The following is a 23,833-nucleotide window of genomic DNA, read 5'->3' on the forward strand; positions in this document are numbered from 1 at the left end:
TAATCTTAGTATTTGATGTGAACTGCAAATTTGTTATAAATGCAGCCTCTCCATGGAAGGCCCTTACGTAGGGGTTAAAGAGCTCCCCAGCCTCCAACACACACCCCATGTCATGCTACATTGAATGCCCCAAGATGCTGTTTCGTTTATCTTATTGTGTCTGGTCTGATTTGTATGAAATTTCAGAGATTTCTGTTCATACTTAACTACCCACAGGTACTTTTTGCCTTTTGGTGTAATAACTGAGTGTTGTATGCCTCTAACTTTAATATATGTATTTAGAGTCAGGGTCTTACTATGTTGCTCGGGCTGGAGTGCAGTGGTTACACCCTGAAACTTGTGGGTTTAAGCAATCTTTCTGCCTCACAGCCTTCCAAGTACCTGGGACTGTAGGCAAATGCCACCACACCTGGCTTATAAAATTTATTAATTCTAGCTGTAATGTAATATGTTTTACCTGCCAGCTCATATCTCTAAGTTTTAATTTTTTGTTTCCTTCATTTAAGAGAAAACAAAAGCACTTGAATTTTTAATTTCTCTGCTATTCTTCGTCTAGATTTTCAGTTACTCTTCCAGTCATAGGTGGGGGGGGGGGGGGGTTCTTTTTAATTTTAAAAAGGATACTTTTTAAAATCAGTTTTCATTCATGTCAAATGGGAGCATAAATTAATTTGAAGTTCAACTCAAAACTGTTATTGATAAAATGTTGTTAAAATTAAGGAACAATTGGAATTTTTTTTTAAACATATACAAGAGAGAAAGTGTTATATATAATATTGATTTGGGCATATTATTTTAGAGAAGTTGAAGCTTCTGTCATATATTTTAATCATTTAAAGTAGTGGATTATGTCCTGTCTGTGAATTTATTTTTCTTCAGCCAGAGATTATCCTGAAGTTCAGCATGTAAAGAATTTATCTGTTACAAGCTATAAACTAATGGGCATGATTTCTGTGAAGTCTTTCATGCAGTGCAGCCATACTACACAAAAGAATGTTTTGAGGATTATCATCAAGGACTAGAGATTGTTCGAACAGGTTCCCAGAAAGTGACTGTATCCAAAATATATAAAGGTTCATTTCATCTCTGTAAATCTCACCATTCTTATTTTTATGTAACCCTTATTTCTCCACAAGTTGATAAACTCCGTGCAGGGAAGGATCATATCCAATAAATCTTTCTATCTGTAGCATCTACCATAATGTCGTTGCCCAAATATGTTGTTTAATTCCAGATGACTCTGCATTTTGCTTATGGTCAGAAAGGAATCATTGAAACATTAATACACAAGTGTCTTTGTTCCCTCACTTTTCATTGAAAACCATCAAAAACCTCTTTTTTCCATCAAGAAGATTGTGTCAGAAATGTCTGGTTGATAAAGTCCCATCTCCTCAGTTTGCACTGTATTAGACAGAATGCTAAGGCCTGAAAGCTTGAAACAGATATAAAATGGACATACACATTGTGTCATTCTCTAGCCAGGACCTAAAGAATAGCAGGAAGCAAATCTACTAAGTGAAGTTAAATAATGCTTTTTCTTTCTCTGTTGTCTTTGTCAAGAGACATTTTTATTCAGAACTTGGTTATGACATCATGCAGGCCAGTAATAGCCAAGAGAAGTAATTTCGTAAGGATGGATAGCTAACAACCTCTTCTCTCCTGTGTTTTTGCCTTTCTAACCGCTACAGCACTTCCCATAAAATAGTTTTAATTTGGGTCCATGCTGAGCACCTGCAGTGCTCCAGGCCGTTGGCTAAGTGTTGTTGATACAGCCGTGGACGAAGGCACTTGTGGGTCCTCACCACCGAGTGTGAAGGGCAAACATGTGGCAGAATATTGAGTTCGGGGTTTATTTTTTTAAATAAAATTATAAATTAATAATTTATAATGTCTCAGTACAGTGAAAAGTCATTAAATCCCCATGGAGGGATTGGAGTACGGTGGGTTTAAGAAGCTAAATCTCCCATTTTCTAACATGAATAGCTTGTCTCCTAGATACTTAACAAACCTTATGTAAAACATGGGAGCTTCCTCTCCCTGACATCAGGAGAGAGTCACTGCCAGATACTTGTTACACATACATTGCCTTGGAAATGTACCTGTGCCTGGCACCATGGCAACACCCTTGAGAATGACCTCGACAGCCACTCAGAATCATTCCTACAAAACAAATTATGGCTATAATTAACTCTCTGAATTTACTCTACAGTATAAATTTGTTCAGACCTTGGTTGTTTTTTGTTGTTTTTTTTTAAGGTTGAATGAATGGAATAATTTAACAAGAACCCATCCCTCATATTCCACCAGATTTTTTTTTCAGAATAGAAAATGCTTCAATGGAAAGTACAATTCAGTTAAGAGATTATTTTATTACCTTTTCTCAGTATGTGACGAGGACCATCAAATGAGGATGTTCTACTCTTATCATGCTGGAACTCTAGTTCTAGGGAACAAAGTGCCTTTTTTCTCTAGCAAATGTGAGATACAGAGAGTGCTGAGTCCTGTGAGCCCAGAGTGAGGGGAGTTGCATGGGATTGGGGGTTATGCGGGCAGCAGCTCTTTGGTCCCTTCTTGGCAATGAAAAATGCGGGGTTTTTTTGTTTTTTTGTTTTTGTTTTTGTTTTTTTGAGACAGAGCCTCACTCTGTTGCCCAGGCTGGAGCGCAGTGGTACAATGGTGGCTCACTGCAACCTCTGCCTCCCGGCTTCAAGCGATTCTCATGCCTAAGCCTCCCATGTAGCTGGAATTTCAGGCATGCATCACCACACCTGGCTAATTTTTATATTCTTAATAGAGATGGGGTTTCGCCGTGTTGGCCTCGCTGGTCTCAAACTCCTGGCCTCAAGTGATCTGGGCCTCCCAAAGTGCTAGGATTACAGGTATGAGCCACTGCGCCCAACCAAAAATGCGGTTCGTGGTCTATACATTTTACCTGCTTCATAAATTGTCTGTAACATATCTTCACTCCTGGGTAGCTTCTCAACTCCCCAGATTTTACTCTAGGAGAAAATAGTTTGTATGTCTTTTGTTTAGTTGGAGGTTTTGTTGTTTTTCTTTGCCTTGTTTTGGGTTTTGGTTTGGTTTGGTTTTTGGTTCTAGATGATGTGTTGCAACTAGCAGAGCTAGATACAGTTCCTCTTAGTCTTTTCTTTTGTTAAGATAGATTAATTTAACTCTTTTACCCCAAGCAAAGTGAGCCTTCCTCTCTGTCATTCAACTGAGGCAAAGCAAAAAGAATGGCAAGCAAAAACTGTAGCTTCCTTTTAAGTTAACCAGAAATTTATGAAGCATCTTTAATGGCTGTTTCTTTGCTGTAATCTGTGTTGATACCTGGGCAATGAATAGACAGAACAGAGCCTGGCAGGCAGCAGGTGCTCAGTGTTAGTTGTTGTTATGCTGTTGTTGTCATTCTCTGTGATCTATACTGCCATTGAAAAGATGAAGAGGAAAAAGTATTCTTGCAGGTATGAATGTCTTGGATATTCAGTTCAGTACCTTGAACTTAGGAGTGATACCACTGACAATTTTTTTAGGGTAGCCTTTAACGCCTTTAAGTGGAAACTTTTCTAGTGGCAGGTATGTGCCTGATTCCATCTTATCCAAGCAATGTGACAGGTAATTTCCCACTTCGTGTACTGGTTCCTTAAATTACCTTGTGCTAACACTCATCTGTGCTTTAGTATGGAGTGGCAATGAGTAATCTGTTAGGTTTATCTTCAGAAAACAGAAAACCACACTTTCCCTTTACCTCAGGAACAGCACAGCACCTTCCATTAGAAGAATCAACAGCCGTCTGTTCTGACCTCTGTGTGTGGCGTTAAGCGAGTAGAGATGGTTTATCGGGCAATATATTTCTGAGCAGCCTTGCCAGTGGAAATTTCAAGTTATTTGATTCCTCTGAAATAAATTTTTGTATAGAGTAGTTAAATGGTGAACTTGTAGATTTCAAAGTGTACATTCAGGTTTTTCAAATCAAGAAGCTGATAAATGAGAAAACTCCATCCATACAGAGTAGCTATCTGATTTTTTGTTTATGATATAATGAGCTGGTTTATCAGTAGAGTGAAATACAGATCACTTCCTAGAACATGTGCTCGTTAACTCTATCAGACGACTCCATGATCATGGCAAGATATTTACTCAAATTCTGGGTCTGGTTCATTTTTACATTTCCTTTCTGTCTTTCATACCAGTATTCTCCCAGCCTCCCTCTATTTGTCTTCCAACCAGTTTTATAATAGTTGGAGATATCAGACTGGTTCTGTTACTCCATAGAGAGCTGATTGCCCGCTAGAGAATCATCAGTGTATCAGGTAAAAGGGCCCTGGAATACTAATTAGTTTGATTTGCAGTAGGAATTTCTGGGCTGATACTTTTTTGTCTTAAAGAATTGATAACACACCTCCAAAGAGGCAGTAATTTTATTTCTTTGTTAAAGTCAGACTTAACTCTTTGTTAAAGTCAGATTTAATCCTCCTACTTTATGATTTCATGAATCTTGTAGATTTAACTTTTTTTTTACATTCAGTTTCCAATTTAAGGGTATCATTCATACAGAAATACCACTAGTAAGAATGCTATTTAAATAATGCTAAAACTAAATCTCAGCATAGGAAATCATCAATCCATCCAACATATATTCATTAAGTACTATTTACCTGGAATTATTTTTAGGTACTAAGGCAGAAATAAAGATGGGTAAGTCAGAGTCCCTACCCTGAGTAGGTCATGTCCACTGAGTATTTGTTATTGCTCAGTTGTGACATGCTATGCACAAGGCATTCATTGTTGTGTATCTCAGAACTCACTTCTTGTTTGTGGGTATAAAGAGTTGAAGATCTAACCCCTTCCCTTTCTATTAAGGGTCCCACCTTTTCTTTAATCTGGTTCATAAGTTAGTTACTTTGTGCATATACTCTGTAGTTGTCTGTTTTGAAACCATGTCTGTGCCCCATCCTTTCCAGGACAAAGGAGAACACAGTTACTCTTTGAAATCATGAAGATACCACTCAATTCTATCAAATTGTGTCATTCTCAACATTTCAGATTATTTTTTACACTTTGAGAAAATGAAACATGAATAGAGTAAAAGATTCTTGACATGGCAGAATTACACTGATGAAGAACATATGTATGACTGCCAGGGGTAACACAGGGTAACACAGGTAGTGATAGAACAATTCTGTGTCCTGATTGTGGTGGTATTACACAAATCTCTACATATAAAATCTCATAGAAATAGATACCCCCATAATACAGTCAGCCCTCTGTATCTGTGGGTTCTGCGTTTGTGAACTCAACAACCTATGGATCAAAAATATTCAAAAAAATATTGTATCTTTACTGAACACGTACAGACTTTTCCCCGTCATTGTTCTCTACACACTACAATATAACAACTATTCACATAGCATTTACATTTTAAGTAACCTAGAGGTGATTTAAAGTACAGGAGAGGACTATGCATATGCATACATTATATGCAGATACTGTTCCATTTGATATGGAGGACTTGAGCCTCCAGGGATTTTGGTATGTGCAGGAGGTCCTGGGTCCAGTCGCTCACAGATACTGAGGGATGACTGTATACATATATACAATATATAGCATGTGAGTATGTAACAACGGATGAAATTCGTCAGGGCTGTAGTTTTGTTAATAGTATTGTATCAGTGTCATTTTCCTGGTTTTGATAATGTACTATGGTTATGTAAGATGTTATTGTTTGGGGAAGCTGGGTAAAGGGTACAGGGAAATGCTCTGTAATATTTTTGCAACTTCTTGTGAGTCTAAAGTTATTTCAAAAGAAAAAAAATTTTTAAGGGGAGGGAAAAGTATCAAGTATCATAAAACCAGATAAATGTGAAGTTAAGGTGTGGTGACTCCAAACATCGGGAATATCTGACCTTAAGACACATTATTACTGCAGTAATTAGAAATGTCATGGCTTCACATTAATCATGAATGACTTAGGTTCTGGACAGAATTTAGGACACTGTAGCATGCTGTCTTCTCTTAGGGGAATAATGAAATTCATTCCAGGAAGACTCTGACGTTCTGCAAAAAAAAAAAAAAAAAGGCATTCTGACCTTATGTGCAACTCTGTTATCTTAAAAACTGTTTTAATCTTCTGCTTTGGCAACCAAGCCTACTAAACAAGTAGAGAATAGGAAACTAATTTGAATTTCTTTTTCTCCCACCCCCTGCCTCTGAGGAGTATGAGTTCTAATCGATAATAAGAGAATAAATGAGAACTATGGTGTGTATGTAATCCATAGATGGATAACCTTCCAGTAATGGAAGGTTGACTTTATCTTTCTTTTCCACAGACTTCTCTACCACTTTCTGATATTTTTCTTTCTCTTCTTTACTTCTCTGTTAGGGCTCATTTTTGTCCTTCCCTTTCCGTAGACAGCTTTGGTGTGATGGTGTCACTGACATTCTCATTGTGTCTTCCCTCCTCTAGCTATCTTAATGACTTGGACCGCGTAGCTGACCCTGCCTACCTGCCTACGCAACAAGATGTGCTTAGAGTTCGAGTCCCCACCACAGGGATCATCGAATACCCCTTTGACTTACAAAGTGTCATTTTCAGGTAGTAATTGAGTCCATAAAACCTATTTCCCAGCTTTTTATGCCTTGAGTACATTTGGTAAACTCTATAAATACTGGAATCATGTATAGGCTTTAAAACAAGATAGCCTTTTTACCAATTATTATTAGTTACACAAATAAAATGACATATTCCTGAAGGAGGAAACAAAGATGTACTAGAGGCCGGGCGCAGTGGCTCATGCCTGTAATCCCAGCCCTTTGGGAGGACAAGGTGGGTGGATCACCTGAGGTCAGGAGTTTGAGACCAGCCAGGCCAACATGGTGAAACTCCTTCTCTACTAAAAATACAAAAATTAGCTGGGCGTGCTGGCGGGCGCCTGTAATCCCAGCTGCTTGGGAGGCTGAGGTGAGAGAATCACTTGAACCCAGGAGGCAATGAGACGAGATTGCACCACTGCACTCCAACCTGGGTTACAAAGTGAGACTCCATATCAAAAAAAAAAAAAAAAAAGGAGAAAGGTGTACTGTCCTGGAACATTTGGCGTTTCAATTTAAATCACTAAGAAATCAATAAAAATCTTAGTTTTGCTTGTGGTTGAGTAAAATCGGTTAATAAACCATTGGTCTTAACTGTAATTTCTTGGGCAATCATTTTAACTGTAAGGACAATGGATATGTTTTTAGAATTATGTAAGCTATGAATGATCTTACGGTGTTGTCAAGCACAAATTATATAGTGTCAGAAGTTTTCATGCTGGTGTTTTCCCCGGGTCCTCTGGTACCAATGCAAAATTTTTCAGTAGCAAGAATAATATGTGATATTTTGTGTTCATAAAATATGTTGCTTAAAAAATTTTGAAATACATGATTTTGAAAATGGGTTAATTAACCTAGTCTACATTTACCTAGCAAAATAGAATGAAATTTATTACCTCATCTCTCACTGCTGCTGTTCTGTCTGGATAATACTTCAACAGAAGCATTCTGTTGTTTTGTGTTTAGGATGAGAAAAAATAAACAATACTGATGTACTTTCATTCGATCTCTTATTACGCAATCACTCAGTTCTACTTTTAGTTAGAATACAAACTACATGGTGCTTTGAGAAATGAGAATGTGTCTTGGAGTGTGGAGAGTTGATTTTCTAGGAGCGCCCACCCCGTTGAAGATGGATGTGTGCAATATTGGTTATGAAGTAGAAGTTATTATCTCCTGTGTCACTCTGCCAAGTGATTCTGATTAGCAGGCCCACCTTCATTCCTTGCCGTGACACTGTGTTTTCTTCTAATCGGCCTCTGCACCTGAGGTCAAATCTGGCTGCCATACATTGCTCTAATAGATATTGCCACAAAGCAGGTGGCATTTTGAAACTGTTTCTGAGCCTCAGTTTTTTAATCTGTAAAATGGTTGTATTGCATTAGATGATCTCCAGGGTTCCTTGTAGCTCCAGCATTCTATATTACTTACGTTTTAAGTTTATAGTATATAGATTTAGAAATCTTTAATTTGAGACACCCAGATCTCCTTCCTCCATGTTACAAAATATTTTTAGAAAACATTGCATTTCATGGGGATTTTCATCTACTTACTGCTTCGCAATTAGTGGATTCTGAAACCAGATTACAATTACATGTTGTTTTTTCCATGGTTTGTACACTAGCTTTTGAAGTACGTTTTTTTGCCACTACAGTAAAAGTAATGGCTTAGAAGTATAATTTTCCACCACCATCAGAAGCATCTTTTAGGGCCCAGTGTGACAGAGTTTCATGGAATGAGGATTTCATGTAAATTAGTAGCATATTATTCACGCCTTGGCATTGGGGAAGAGCCAGCATTTTAATACTTCTGAAGATCTAAGAATTTTGACTTTGATGTCCATAGTACGTGGATCTCCCTGGATCCGTTGTTTTGCCCCTTAGATCTGTCTCCTGTGCCTTACTAGGCTTACGAGCAGTCACTTAGAAGATCCTTGAGTTCTTAGTTTAGGTTAATGCCAGGAGGCAGGAAAACACCAGGAGCGACTGCAGTTTTAAACAAATGTTTAAAGAGCCCTACTTTCAAATTTTTGTACCTAAACCGCTCATTCTCTGAGACTATTTTTTTCCTGTGAACATTGTGTACAGTTCATCCAAGATACAGATTCAACAATTTGGACAAACTTTGACTCAGTGCCAAGCATTGCTAGATATTTTCACACATACATTGTCACTCAAATTAATTGATGTCAGTGTTGGTTTCTGAGCAATAATTTAGCACAGAATTGATGTGTTAAAAACAAATGATTGAAATGGTTCACATGATGGCTTCCGTCTTGTACCTTGTAGTATCTTCATTCACTCACACTTCATTTCCAGTAAGTGACCTGACATGGCTAGACCTGTGCCAAATTCTTGTCAATATTGGGAAGAAAAAATTGCCCAGAGTGCCTACTCTGCTAATGAAGGCTGAGTGGGATCGTATCTGCATTTAGTGGAAGCATCATAGCACCCATATTGAAATGTATAGCATGTCACATATTTTAAGTGTACTTGTAGTCATATCTAACATCCATAAAAAATACATGAGGATCTGTTTTCCGATTTTATAGGAAAAGAAACTGAAGTTCAGTATTTGCCAGTAGGGCTTAACACAAAACTCATTCAGTTTTGGACTCTTCAGTTCTTCATTAAATAAAATACCATTTTGCTTGGCACAGATAAGGATTTTTTTTACAGTGTTACAGTTTTCGTACACACTGATAACTTTCTTAAAACCATCATGATGTCTTACCCAGAATGTCTTGACTTTGAATATTAGGTAATAGGAAATTAGTAATTATTCAATAAGTATTAATTGAATTGACTTGGATGATCATTGTGATTCAAGAGAATATTTTCCCCAAGTTTGTAAGTAGTGCTATATTTATGTTGACTTTTTAGTTTTACATGTTATTAATATGAGTATTGTTAACCTTGCAGAATGGTCGATGTAGGGGGCCAAAGGTCAGAGAGAAGAAAATGGATACACTGCTTTGAAAATGTCACCTCTATCATGTTTCTAGTAGCGCTTAGTGAATATGATCAAGTTCTCGTGGAGTCAGACAATGAGGTAAGTGTTCTTTAGACAGGCAATGGATTATCATTTTATTATCTGATACAAGTAAATGATAGGAAGTAGGGTATGGGGAATGGAGTGAACTGACTTCTTTGCTTTCTTGAAATTTGATTTTAAGACTTTTAAAATAACCAAAAATAATCCTGTTACCACATGGTACACTCAAAGTGGCAAGCTCTTCTGTCAGATGTATGAGCAGGTCTGTGTGTTCAAATCTAATTTGAGCCTATTTGATACTTTTTAACACTATGCAGAGGTTCTAAAAAATGAAAATAACATGGAAATCCTAGGCTAATCATCAGATCATTTTATAGTCTTCCTCCTACAGAATAGAACTGGGAGTGTTGGAGTGAGTCATCCTGTTTTGTTTTGTTTTCATTTTGTTTAAATCATTGTTTGTGTGATGGGTGTGTCCCAAAGAGTACTCAAAATCTCTCTTGGCAAATGTGAATGACTTTGCAGCTGGGCTCTAAATCAGTTCATTATGAGCCATGGAATGTCTTGGTGAGGCGGCCTTTCTGCTCTTATAGAATTCTCTAGGCTGCTGCATAATTTTGTCTCTATTAAGCAGAGAGCAGTTGAAGAAGTGTCCTTAATATGCCTGTCTGGAGAACGAATTCAGTATTGCTATCTCCTCCCATTTACAGGGAAACTTAATAGGTGTAAATGTGGATTTTGAGGATGGTAAAGACCTGACTATGAATCAGTTGATTATGGAAGATAATTAAGGGATGTAGAAATCCGTGCTTCTGAGCTGTAGTTGTGTGTGTGTGTGTGTGTGTGTGTGTGTGTGTGTGTGTGTTGGGGGAACAGAGAAGACACCATTGATACCCTGTTAGAGGCAGAGTTTGCAGTGTGATAGGTTAATATTAAATATTAAATATCCTAATAATAGGGTAGAAAAAAAGAATGAAGTGAGAGATCCCCATTTGCTGACTAAAATAGGATCTAGCATATTATGCTTTTAATACAGTACGTTTTTTAGGTACACAAGAATTCCTGACTTGTTCTTTTAAATATTATTTCTGCCAGTATTAATATCTCCATTAAAATACATATCCAAGCTTCTATAGTATTTCTTTTATGTATAGGATTGATAAAGTTTCCATGAACCAATGTCTCATATAGAACCGAGAGTTACCTGTTGATGCATTTCAGAATCATTCCTGAGTTGCGAGTATATCGGCTTTGGAGTCAGCCAAATAACTACTGTTTAAGAATGAGGCTTCTTTATCATTCAGTTGCCCCCAATAACTATAAAGCAAAGTGCCTAAAAGCATGCTACAATATACGACAGTAAGTTACCACGATATTAGGCAGTTACTGTCAGAATTTTAGCTATGATATCTCTATCTGTATATCTTTATGTCTGTGCTTGTTTGTTGTTACATAATTCCTGGATGTAGTATTTTAAACATACTACATATTTTGGGAGCAGATCTATTCTAACACTTCTGATTTTTTTTAATGTTGTATCAAGACAAAAAAATATTCTGAGGGCTTCCCTACTATATGCTGGGTACCAGAGTATCTAAAAAGACACAAAAATGGGGAAAAAAATCAACTCTCCACTAAAAGACCTTATAAACTAGATGTGCTTTTGGTCAAAATAAGCCATATGGGGAAAGGTAAGCCTTTGCTATGTAGGTTGTCATATCTCTTCTTTAATTTGTCATCCAATAAAATAAAATTTGCATTTATCAATTACACAAGAGATATAAGAAGCAAATGTGAACTTATTTCTGATGTTTACATTATAGCTAGAGGAGGATAAGTGTTTATCAACACACATTTTACACAAAATAAATGTATTATATATATGAAGAAATAATATGTCATGATTTAATACTTAGCAATTTACCACTTTAAAATTATCAAAATGGAAAAGAAAGTAGATTCCTTTGGCAGCTCATAAACTAATTCAGTTCAACCGAATTGAATCTGGTTCTTCAGTTATCTGAACATTACAGATCATTTATTCCATTTTTCATCAGACATAGCTAATAGTGACTAGATTTTTATATAAAAGTGTATTATGTTAATTAGAATAAAATGGCATAGTTTTTATTATCATGTGTCATAATTAAAGTTCCCACAGTAACTTGACATTCAATGTACAGGTACTAAGAACGTCTAAAAATATTGTCCCAGTTCCTTTGATTCCTATGGTGATGCCTTATGCTCCTTTTAAATAGTTACAAATTAAAATAATAAAGCTATCATTTTTTCATTTGGACTCCCTTATTACTTGTGAATCTTTTGAAAGTCTAGGTAATTCTATAAGATAAAAGTCAACTTATATGTTGTTCTTTCTGAGCCCTCTAGTCAAGCCTGATGATAGTATGGGATCATGAGAAAAGTACTGTTCTTTAATTGCTTCATCCATGTTAGCCACAGCTGTCACCGTCTATAATTAGGAAGTACTGTCAAAAATATTTTTTAATGTTGGCATGTAGTCGCATTATCCCTTTTTTCCCCCCAGTTGTACTAATGTATGATAATATCATTGCCTCTCAGCTTCCTTAATCATTAAGAAAATTCGGAACTACAGAATTCTAGTTTCCCCAGATTTTTTGGTTTTGGTAAGACAAAACGAAATAAGCTCCAGAAACATTTTGTTCTTGGTTTAGAAGTCTAATGTTCATAACTTTAATCCAAAACAGACTTTGTTGTGCCTCCCTCCCTTGGTATATATTTGTGAGAAAAACCTAGGAATGGATTCTGACAGCTTTTCTCTCTATCCCAGGAAACTGGAAAATGCATTGCAGACCACAGACAAAAGCAGCTAAGGGAAGCATTTTAGATTATTGCTTTTGCTTTTTAATATTTCTAAAACCTTATATATTAATCTTCATAATTTTATGTAGGTCTTTTTTCTGCCTAGATTCTCAGCCTTTCTATTGTTTGGGGAATGAATGTCTTTTTTCCTTCAAAGAAGGAAATACATTATCAAGTAGTGGCTAGAATACCCAGGGTGGTAGAACTTTGTTCATCTGTGTATTCCCTTTGCTGTCTTATTTTTCCTGTGATAACACACCAGCATGGAGTCCACTATTCTGCTGTAATCCTTTCATGGGTACATGATTTCAGTGCTCCTGAAAGCCCAAAGCACACACTAAGACATGCTTGTAACATATTTTAGTTTATCAGTGTGTATCCAAACACTGCCTTTTAGTCTTTATTTTTCTGATTTTCTGTTTCACGAATAGCTGAGCACTACTGCAAAGATGTTTTCTCAGACATTGTCTCAGTGACCGTCTTCCAGGCTAAGCTCTTTGTAGAATCACAAAGACTGAGATCTTTTTCTCCTCCATGTCCTTTTTGAATGTGAGCTTTGAATTTATTAATCATCTTGAAATGGTCATGAGGAATTGTGTTATCATTTTATTAAAACTCAAGATAGTTCTCCGTACCCTAGGCCCTCCTTTGATCAAGGTGGATTCCCTGACCCTTGGTTCCCATAAACATTTACTCATCCTTCAAACCTGATTTTTGAAGTTGCTCAATTGATAAAGTAAAAGGAGAGCGTAGACGTTTATAATACCTTAGCACTTTATACCCAAAACTTGCTGAAGCTATTACTCATCGGAATCTACCAGCTGACCTCCCCATGGAGGGGACAAATCAGGTTTGCTGATGTGCGTCATAATGATGAGGTTACAGGAATGGAGAGATGGCCTGTGGCCAAGGTCACTCAAGGCCAGGTCCCCTGCCCTTGCAGACCAGGTGCCCTGCCCTTCCAGACCAGCTTTCTTTTCCCTCCCTCACAGTGTCTTCTAGATGTTAGAGACAAACTTAAAGAAAAAGCAAGAGGAGCTATAAGGCAGCAAAGAGGGTGGAAGTAGAATGAAAATCCTGCCCTTTCGTGAAGGAGTTGAAGTAACTCTCCTCTACCTCTAAGTTCTTCTTACACAGATTGGTAGTAAGACAAGCCAGCGATCCTTTACCGGTAATTTAGAGTTCCTGTATTGCTCATTTGATTTTGAACTATCTTAAAACAGTTTGTCTAAAATGTGCATTTCCTTTGGATATGTCTCTTCTAGTAGGTTTTTAAATGAAGCCATTTTGAAGTTACTCAGATGCAATCAAAATTTGAACATTTTCTTTAAAAAGTGTGAAACATGTACTTTGTTCTGCTCTAAAAATTGTTGAGTGAGCTTTTGGGAATTTTTTGCAAATGACATTCAGCTTTTGGGGGGAAAGCCTGACTAAAAATTGAGGAGAAAAAAACTCAAACCCCAAAGGAAAGAACTAAAGAACATTTATAAGTAGTTAAAAGTAAAAGCTTAGGTTAAGATACCTGGTCTCTGATCGTTAATTGAATTGAATCAAGCCCGCCTTTATCGAATCTTAATCAAATTAGGCCTTTGGTACACTTGGCTCAGATTCATGACCTGATTCATAAGGCTATTCCTGAAAGACACCCAGCTTTTATATTTAACCTCTTTCCTGTTTCCTCATTACTTTGTTCATTTTCAGTCACTTGTCCCTTTTTTAAACTCCTCCTCTCACCTTTCATTCTTTGGCTTTTTTCTTTCCTCATTATTGTACTCCTTCTTCAACTCTTTGTTCTCTTTGCTTCCCTTATGCTAGAAGGAAGTTTTCTGATTACCCAATTATGAGTTTGAATCAGAGACCTGGACTTAGTGCTGCTTGAGGGTATAGGAAGCAGACACACATGAACGCTTTTTGTATGCATAAAATTTGGAAAGGTTTTAAAGAATTTACATTGAATTTATACAGTATAATCTATGCAGTAGCTTTTTTTTAAAGATGAATTATGTTATGTGAAAAAGGCCGATTGTGGAATAGTATATTTAATATAATGCAAGATTTGTAATTACAACTAATTATGAGTATAAAATTATTATGTAGATGATTATTCACCCCTTTGCAAAAGGGAAAGGAATTTGGAAGATTTTCTACCAAGGCTAAGGTGTACACAGTGATTGTCATTGTCACTAGGTAATAGCATTAGCAATAATAATTTAAATGATACTTTTTTTAAAAAGGTAAAATAAAATAAGACTTCAATTTGAGAATTGTAGCTCTACCATTTACCAACTTTGTCCGTTTTTCCTTTGGGTTATCTTTTTCTTACTAATTTATAGGAGTTTCTTATTTTCTTCGGATGTGAGCCTTTTGTGCATGTATTACAAGTATCTTCTTCCACTTTGTAGCTTGCCATTTATTCTCCTCATGGTATCTTTTGATGAACTGAAGTTATAAGTTTTAAGGTAATTAAATTTGTCAAAATTTATTTTTATGGTTATATGTTATTTTGTGTGTAGCCATATATTCCATGCCCAGTGGGATAAAATAAATCACATGAAAAATCTGGATGAAAGGACAGTAAGGATTGGATGGTGAGATTAAGAATTAAAATATGAATCACACAATTGTGTACCTTTCCTAAAGGTAGGCCACAGATTTAATCAAGCATCTCTTAGCAACCAATGAAAGGAGATAATCAAGGCCTGTTACAAGAGTCACTGTGTCATTAACATAAAAAGCAAATAGTTACTCAAATTAACTTCTTCAGTACTGAGACGCAGGTGACTTCTCCTGCAGCTTGAGAAGGAGATGCCATGGAAGGAAGTAAATCAGATTCAGGATAATATCCCTCGAGGGAACCAAATGTTAGAATTCATAAGGGCTGTTTCTTTAGCTTCCCTCAATGACAGTGCCATAACATGAAAGTGTGTGATGGGCTAATACGTGTGGTCTAAATACACAGCTTGATACAAGCATGAAACTTAGAATAGCACAGAAAATGGGTTTTGTTTACTTCTATTTCCATAAACTGTTTGAGTGAGAGAAGAGAGTATATAATTATAGAGAACTTAAAATTTTGACCTACCTGCTTCCAGTCTTCATTTTTCACACAAGTAAAATGATACAGATAAAATTAAAGACCATGTGTAGCCCTCCCTCATTCATTGTTCCTCTTCCCCAGAAGCCACTGGCCTCATGTTGGCATTTATCATTCCTAGCCATAGTTTTTCACTCTTTTACTACATGTGTATGTGTCACTGAGCGATACTGGATTCTAAATATTATACATGATTATACATTTTATTAAAATGGTTTCATTTTGCAGTTTGGTATTTTTTCACTTAGAATTGTTGTTGAGTTTTTTTTCATGTTGCTACACGTGACTCTGTTTCATTTATTTAAACTACCATATCACCCTGTTAGGTGAATATTCCCTGCTGTGTTTCACATGCTCCTCAGGCAGTTGGGTTGTTTGTAATGCACATTACCTTTTCTTAGTCTTGCTTGGTCTCCCTCTCACCCCAACCCATAATGGAGCTGTCTTTTTGTTTTTTATATATACACAATTGAAAATGTCTTCTGGAAATATTGTTACACATACGGAAATTATCTGTCACTACATGGTTTGTCTTTTTCATTTTGTTTATTTTTCAGAAGGGTTTGGGGTTTGTTTTGTCTTGTTTTTTGAGACGGAGTTTTACTCTTGTCGCCCAGGCTGGAATGCAATGGTGTGATCTTGTCTCATTGCAACCTCTGCCTCCCGGGTTCAAGCGACTCTCCTGTCTCAGCCTCTCGAGTAGCTGGGATTACAGGTATGCGCCACCATTCCTGGCTAATTTTTGTGTGTTTAGTAGAGGCAGGGTTTCACCATGTTGGCCAGGCTGGTCTTGAACACCTGACCTCAGGTCATCCACCCGCCTCCGCCTACCAAAGTGCTGGGATAACAGGCATGAGCCACTGCGCATGGCCAGCAGAAGGGTTTTAATTTAATGTGATCAACTCACTCATTTCTTTATTGGTTATATTTTTGTATTTTCTTCAAGAATTCTTTTTCTTCCCTAAGAATGTGAAGATATAATCTCTCATTTTCTAGTAAAATTTATAAGGTTGTGCTTTTCATAGGCTTCCTGCATACATATAATTGATTTTATGCATGGCAGGAAGTAAGGATTTAATACTTCCTTGCTATTCTTCTATCAGTTGTGCCAATACCATTTATTGAATGGGAAGTTCATCCATCTTTTCTCCACTTTTTTTACCTTTTTAATTGTGAAATACACACACATAAAGAAGAGTACACACAAAATATACAGCAGTGGTTTATCACAAAAGCAAACATCTGTTTAACACCCCTGTCAAGAAATAGAACTTTGCCAAGACCATTGATGCTTGCAGGTGCCCTCTCCTACCAGGTAGCCACTATTCACTCAGGTAATTATTTTCCTTTTCTTGTTAGTTTTTCCCCCTCCCCCTTCTTTTCAGTTTTAACACTTAAGTATGCTTCCCTAAATACCATAGTTTAGTTTTAACTTGTGTTTAACTTTTATACAAAGAGAATCAAGTAGTGTATTTTTTTAACCTTGTATAGACAGTATATTATTTTAAACTTTTATATAAAGGATAGCAAAGAGTGTATTTTCTTTTGTGTTTGGATTCTTTTGCTCAATATTATGTCTGTAAGGTATATGCATTCTAGGTAATTCACTCATTTATACTGTCATCTAGTATTCTAGTGCATGAAAATTCCACAATTTATTTACCCATTTTACTATTGATGGACTTTCTGGGTGTTTTTCCAGTTTGGAGCTATTACAAATAATGCTGATGTGAATGCTCAGTTATGTGTCTCTTGTTGCACATAGGTGTACATTTCTGGTGGATATGTACCTAGTAGTAGTATTAAAAGCACATAGAGTAAGCATACCTCCAGATTTAATACATAAAACCAAAGTATTTTCCACAATAAGTGAACAAATTTACCCTCTCAGCAATGTCTGAAAGTTCCTATCATTTCACATCTTTGTCAACCCTTGGCATTATCAGTCTGTTCCATTAGCCTTCTGGTGACTAGGTAGCTGAGCTGTAGTCTGTACCTGTGCCTGTTTACTCAGGCATATCTTCCTGGTGAATAGCCGTAGTGCAATGCAAAGATGCTTCACTAGAGTCCCATCCCTTTCAGCCTCTCAGCTGCTGCTTCCAGAATCAGCAAATACTTCCATGGGAAAATTGACCCCAAATGCTGGGCTCACTTCTCTAGACCTATTCTTTCCCAAACCTTGGCCTGGTAATTCTTCACTACCTTTTAGTTCTCTGGGGCCTTTAAACAGATGTATTTTTTAATTTGTTAACTCTTTTTTTTTTTTTTTTGAGACGGAGTCTCGCTCTGTCCCCCTGGCTGGAGTGCAGTGGCGTCATCTCGGCTCACTGCAACCTCCACCTCCCAAGTTCACACCGTTCTCCTGCCTCAGCCTCCCGTGTAGCTGGGACTACAGGTGCCCGCCACCACGTCCGCCTAATTTTTTTGTATTTTTAGTAGAGATGGGGTTTCACCGTGTTAGCCAGGATGGTCTCGATCTCCTGACCTCATGATCCGCCCGTCTTGGCTTCCTAAAGTGCTGGGATTACAGGCGTAAACCACCGTGCCCGGCTTGTTAAGTCTTCTCATTGTGCCCCTTCCCTTTGATATTAATGATACATGTGACATGTATCAAGCTTTATTATATGCACGAGTCTTTTTCTGGGCTGTTTGGTTGATCTGCTTCTGCTATACCAATATAAAAGTTATCAAATCACTAGTTATAATAATCTTAATATCTAGTAATTGAAATCTGTCCATCTTGTTCTTTGGAGTTTTCTTGGTTGTCTGTCCTTTACTCTTCTATTTGAATTTTAAAATCAGCCCATCAAATAAGTACTTCACAAGTGCTTCAAATTGTGATTTCACATTTTGGGGTGCAGTTCTGTATTATGTCTTTTATAACAAACTAATTGAATTATTTAAATTTTAATTTCTTGTCTGCATGATCAGTTAACTGACAGGAACTGTCAGATACTGACAGTTATTTTTATTGTTTTTAATGTTTTTATTGGCATATACATGTATAGAAAAGTATACAGATTGTAAGTATTCAGCTTGATGAATTGTCACAAAGTGAACACATCCATGTAGTTACCATCCACCACAAGAAATAGATATTATCAGCAGCTCCCTGCGATGGTTCACAGGGAATACATATGTTCAGCTGTGGTAGATACTGCCTGTGTTAGCTTCCTAGGACTCTTGAAACAAAGCACCGCAAACACAGTGGGTTACAACAGAAACTTACTCTCCCCAGTTCTGGAGGTTAGAAGTCTGAAATCAAGGTGTTGGCGGGGCTAAAATTCCTCCAGAGGCTCTAGAGGAGAATCTCTTCTTTTTCTCTTCCAGCTTCTGGTGACTGTTGGCATTCCTTGTGGCTGCACAACTCCTATCTCTGACTGTGTCTTCACATGGCCTTCTCCTCTGTATTCACCTTCTCCTCTTCCATGTCTTCTAAGGACTTGTCCTACAAATGTGGGTGGGATTTAAGGCCCACCCACATAATCTAAGATGATTTCATCTCAAGATCCTTACAGCAAAGACCCTCTTGACAAATAAGATTGCATTCACAAGTTCTGGGGTTAGGGCATAGACATACCTTTCTGAGAGACACTATTCAGCCCAACGACACTGCCAAACAGTTTAAACACTGGAAGAGTTGGCACTCCCACCAACAGTGTGTATGTGTTCTATTTGATCCATACCTTAGACAGCGTAGATCGGCTTTTAAATTTCAGACATTCAGTTGGGTGTATAATAGCATATCATTGTGGTGTGAATTTGCCTTTCCCTATTTAAAATCAGATTGAGTACTTTGCCATGGGAAATATTTTTGAAGTGCTTATTCTATGTCAGTGTTCGATTGATCTGCCCTTCTTATTATTAACATAGAGGAATTCTTTATAAATCAGTGATGCACGTCTGTTGTTAAGTTCACTTTTCAAATAACTTCTGCTCCTTCGTGACTTGCCTTTTCACTACATTGAATTTATCAGTCTTTTAAAGTTTGTCTTTTATCATGTCCTTCTTAAGGAATCTTTCCCCCCAGTTGTAGTGTATAACATTTATATTTTATAAGTAGATATTTTAGCATACCTATTTTTGTTTTTCAGTTATATTATCTGCATAGTTTCACACTTTATAAATTTTGTCAATTCTGAATACACTGAAAAAATACTATTAATAAAAACATTGTAACATCATAAACGTTTGTACCTAACCACTGACATAAAATTTTTTTGTCAATACTGAGATCATTTGGGTAGGAATTACCCATTTATGTAATTTGGGAACTCTAGGGAAAATAGAAATATATTAAACTTTTATTTTAAGATACACATTTATCTTAAATAGAATAAAATAAAAATATATGTAAAATATAAATTGTATACACTGTGTGATATACTGTCAAATTACCTTCCCAATCTTGTGTCATGAAAGTATTTTGCACAGCTTGGTTGGCTCATAAAAGTATACCAAAATGGATCTCTGGCAGGGGAGAAAAGGAAGAACTATCCACTCACTTTTTTGTAGAAAAAAAAAATAAAGCCCTCTGAAAAACAAAATGTGCATTTGTTTTCCCCTCAATGACTTATTTTTAAATCTCCCACTGTAATTGTAAGCTTATGTATTTCTTCTTTTAATTCCATACTTCTACTCTATTTTTGAGGCTTCTTTATTATGTGTGTTATTATTAGTTTGAAATTTTTATGTTTCTGATAATTTATTCCTTTTGCCATCAAGAATTTTTTTTAAGAGACAGAGTCTTGCTATGTTGCCCTCATTGTCCTTAAACTCCTGGGCTCCAACGATCCTCTCACCTCAGCTTCCAAGTAGCTGGGAGCTGGGATTACAGCCATGAGCCACCATATCTGGCTCAAAAATAATGCTTTTTTAAATTCATAAGTTCTCTGTGCCAAAATAATGCAGTTATACAGGAAGCAAACTAGGAGTGCTAGTATCCTGCCTCTCAGCCCTGGGTTAGAAGACAGAACAAGATCTGTGTTTTCCTAAGTAGTGAGAACTGAGCAGTGGGAAGGTAGGCAGTGGCAGCAGCAAGGTCAGAGCAGCAGTGGGAGACCACACAAGCAGGCGGTGACTTGAAGAGGTTGGGACCAACGTGAGAAGGAAAGACGAAGTGAAAGAAACAGAGTCTGTAGAGACAGAACAGCCAGCTACAAAGGAAGTACAAAATATTAAATTGAGTTTTAAAAACGTAACAGCTTATTGAGGTGTATTCATATACCAAAAAATGTACCATTTTAAAATGTACAATTCAGTGACTTTCCTATGTTCACGCAACTGTACAGTCATTACCGCTATTTAATTTTGTATACACACTTTATGTTTTAGAGGAATTTTAGGTTCACAGCAAAATTGAACAGAAAGTACAGAGATTTTCCCCTATATCCTCTACCCCACATGCAGGAATAGCCTTCCCCACTATCAGCATCTGGAACCAGAGTGACAAATTGTTACAATCAATGAAACTACATATATACATCATTTTCACCCAGTTTACATTAGGATTTACCCTTTAGGTGTATGATTGATGGGTTTTGACAAATGTAAAATGTTATATATTTACCATTATAGTGTTGTACAAAATTGTTTCACTGACCTGAAAATGCTCTGTGCTCTATTTATTCCTCCCTTCCTCCTGCTGTTTGGCAACCACTGATCTTTCTACTGTCTTCATAGTTTTCCCTTTTCTAGAATGCTAGTAGTTGGAATCACACAGTTTGTAGCCTTTTCAGATTGGCTTCTTCCATCTGGCTTCTCCTGATACGCTTTTGAAGTTCCTCCATGTCTTTTCATGGCTTCATCATTACTTTTTAGTACTGAATAATAGTTCATTGTCTAGATGTAACACAGTGTATCCATTCACCTGCTGAAGGACATCTTGGTTGCTTCCAAGTTTTGGCAGTTTTATGAATGAAGCTGTAAACATTTATGTGCATGTTTTTGTGTGTACATGTTTTCAGCTCCTTTGGTTAAATACCAAGGAGCATGATTGCTGGATTATATGGTAAGAGTATGTTTAGTTTTTTTAAGGGAAACTGCCAAACTGTCTTCCAAAGTGACTGTACCAGTTTTCATTCCCACCAGTGATGAATGAGAGTTCTCTTGCTCTACATGCCCACCAGCATCTGATGTGGTCGGTGTTTGGGATTTTGGCCATTCTAATAGGTGTGTAGTGGTATTTCATTGTGGTTTTTATTTGCATTTCCCTAATGGCATATGATACAGAACATCTTTTTATGTTTATTTGCCTTCTATATATCTACTTTAGTGAGGTGAACAGATGTACATATCTTCGGCACATTAGAAAATTTTAGAGCATTTTTAATTGAGTTGTTCATTTTTTATTTGTTACATTTTAACATTATTAGTTTAACATTTAACATTATTAATGTTACATTTTAACATTATTCTTCATATATTTTGAATAATAATCTGGCTATAATCACTTAATATTTCCAAGAGTTTTTAAGTTAGTTTTTTTCAGATGAGAACAGAGACAGTTTTCTTCCTTCTCAATCTGTGTACCTTTTATTTCCTTTTCTTATTTTATTACATTTGCTAGGACTTCCAGTTCAGTGCTGAAAAGGAGTGTTGAGAGGAGACATCCTCACCTTGTCCCTGAGAGAAAGCTTCTAGTTTCTCACCATTAAATGTATTAGCTGTAGATTTTTTAATAGATGTTCTTTATGAAGTTGAGGAAGTTCCCTTCTATCCCTAATTTCCTGCAAGTTTTTATCATGAATGGGTACTGGATTTTGTCAAACAGTTCTTCTGCATCTGTTGATATGACCCTATGATTTTTTTCATAGCCTATTGGTCTGTGGATTACATTAATTGATTTCCAAATGTTGTACCTAGGTATCCCATTGCATACCTAGGATAAATCCCACTTGGCTATGGTGTATAATTATTTTTATACATTGTTATATGTGGTTTGCTAATATTTTATTGGGAATTTTATATCTGTATTTATCAGAGATATTGGTCTGTAGCTCTCTCAGAATGACTTTGTCTGGTTTTGGTATTAATGCTGGCCTCATAGCATGAGTTAGGAGGTATTCACTCTGCCTCTATCTTCTGAAAAGAATTGTAGACAATTGCTAAGATTTCTTTCTTAAATCTTTGATAGAAGTCACAGTAGCCTCCATGTCTATAGCCAACTGATTTTTGACAATGTTCCAAGAACATACATTGGGGAAAGGACAGTCTTTTCAATAAATGGTGTTGTGAAAGCTAGATATCCACATCCAAAAAATGAAACTAGACCCCCACGTCCCACCCTTTACAAAAATCAACACAACATGGATCAAAGACATAAATATAAGACACAAAACTACTACAGGAAAACATAGGGGAAAACATCAGGACATAGGTCTGGGAAAAGATTTTTTGAATAAGACTTCAAAAGCAAAAATAAATGAGATTATATCAAACTAAAGAGTTTCTGTGCAGCAATGGAAACAACAGTAGAAAGAACCTACTGGATAGGAGAAAATATCTGTATTCATCCAACAGGGGGTTAATACACATGTAGAATATACAAGGAATTCAAACGTCTCAACAGCAAAAAAAAAAAAATCCAATTAATGCATGAGCAAATGATCTGAAGAGACATTTCTCAAAGGAAGACACACAGTCAACAAATACATGAAAAAATACTCAACATTACTAATCATCACGCAAATGCAAATTAAAACCACAATAAAGTATCATCTCACCCCAGTTAGGAAGGCCATTATCAAATAGACAAAAAATAGCAAATGCTGGTGAGAATGCAGAAGAAAAGGAACTCTTGTACACTGTTGGTGAGAACATAAACTAATATAGCTGCTGTGGAGAACAGTACGAAGATTCCTCAAAAAACTACAAATAGAACCACCATCTAGTCTAGCAATCTCACTATGGGGCCTTTATCCATAGGAAAGAGAAGTTATTATATCCGAGAGATCTGCACCCCCATGTTGATTGCAGCACTATTCACGGTAGCCAGTGTAACAACTTAGGTGCCTATCAACAGATGAACAGATAAAGAAAACATAGTGTGTGTATATACACGGTGGAGTACTGTCCAGCCATTAAAAAAAAAAAAAAATGAAATCCTATCATTTGCAGCAACATGGATAGAATTGGAGGATATTACATTAAGTGGAATAAGCCAGGAACAGAAGGCTAAACACTGCATATGCTTATATGTGAAAAAAATATTGTAGATCTCATAGAATTAAAAAGTGGAACAGAGGGTACTAAAGGCTGAGAAGAGTATGGGGAGGGAGAGATAGGGAGAGATTTGTTAAATGATACAAAATT

The 23,833-nt window shown here is 36.6% G+C and overlaps 1 protein-coding gene across 1 annotated transcript in view; it reads left to right on the top strand.

Annotated features, from left to right (window-relative positions):
- The window catches only part of GNAQ (guanine nucleotide binding protein (G protein), q polypeptide), a 341,430-nt gene that overhangs the window by 249,289 nt on the left and 68,308 nt on the right, over nt 1-23,833 (top strand). The window contains exons 4-5 of the mRNA XM_011984079.1: nt 6,467-6,595; nt 9,513-9,642. Coding sequence (XP_011839469.1) covers nt 6,467-6,595; nt 9,513-9,642 — 259 coding nt within the window. The remainder of the gene's footprint in view (nt 1-6,466; nt 6,596-9,512; nt 9,643-23,833) is intronic.

This window comes from Mandrillus leucophaeus, unplaced genomic scaffold (assembly GCF_000951045.1).
Source record: "Mandrillus leucophaeus isolate KB7577 unplaced genomic scaffold, Mleu.le_1.0 Scaffold260, whole genome shotgun sequence".
Lineage (NCBI taxonomy): Eukaryota > Metazoa > Chordata > Mammalia > Primates > Cercopithecidae > Mandrillus > Mandrillus leucophaeus.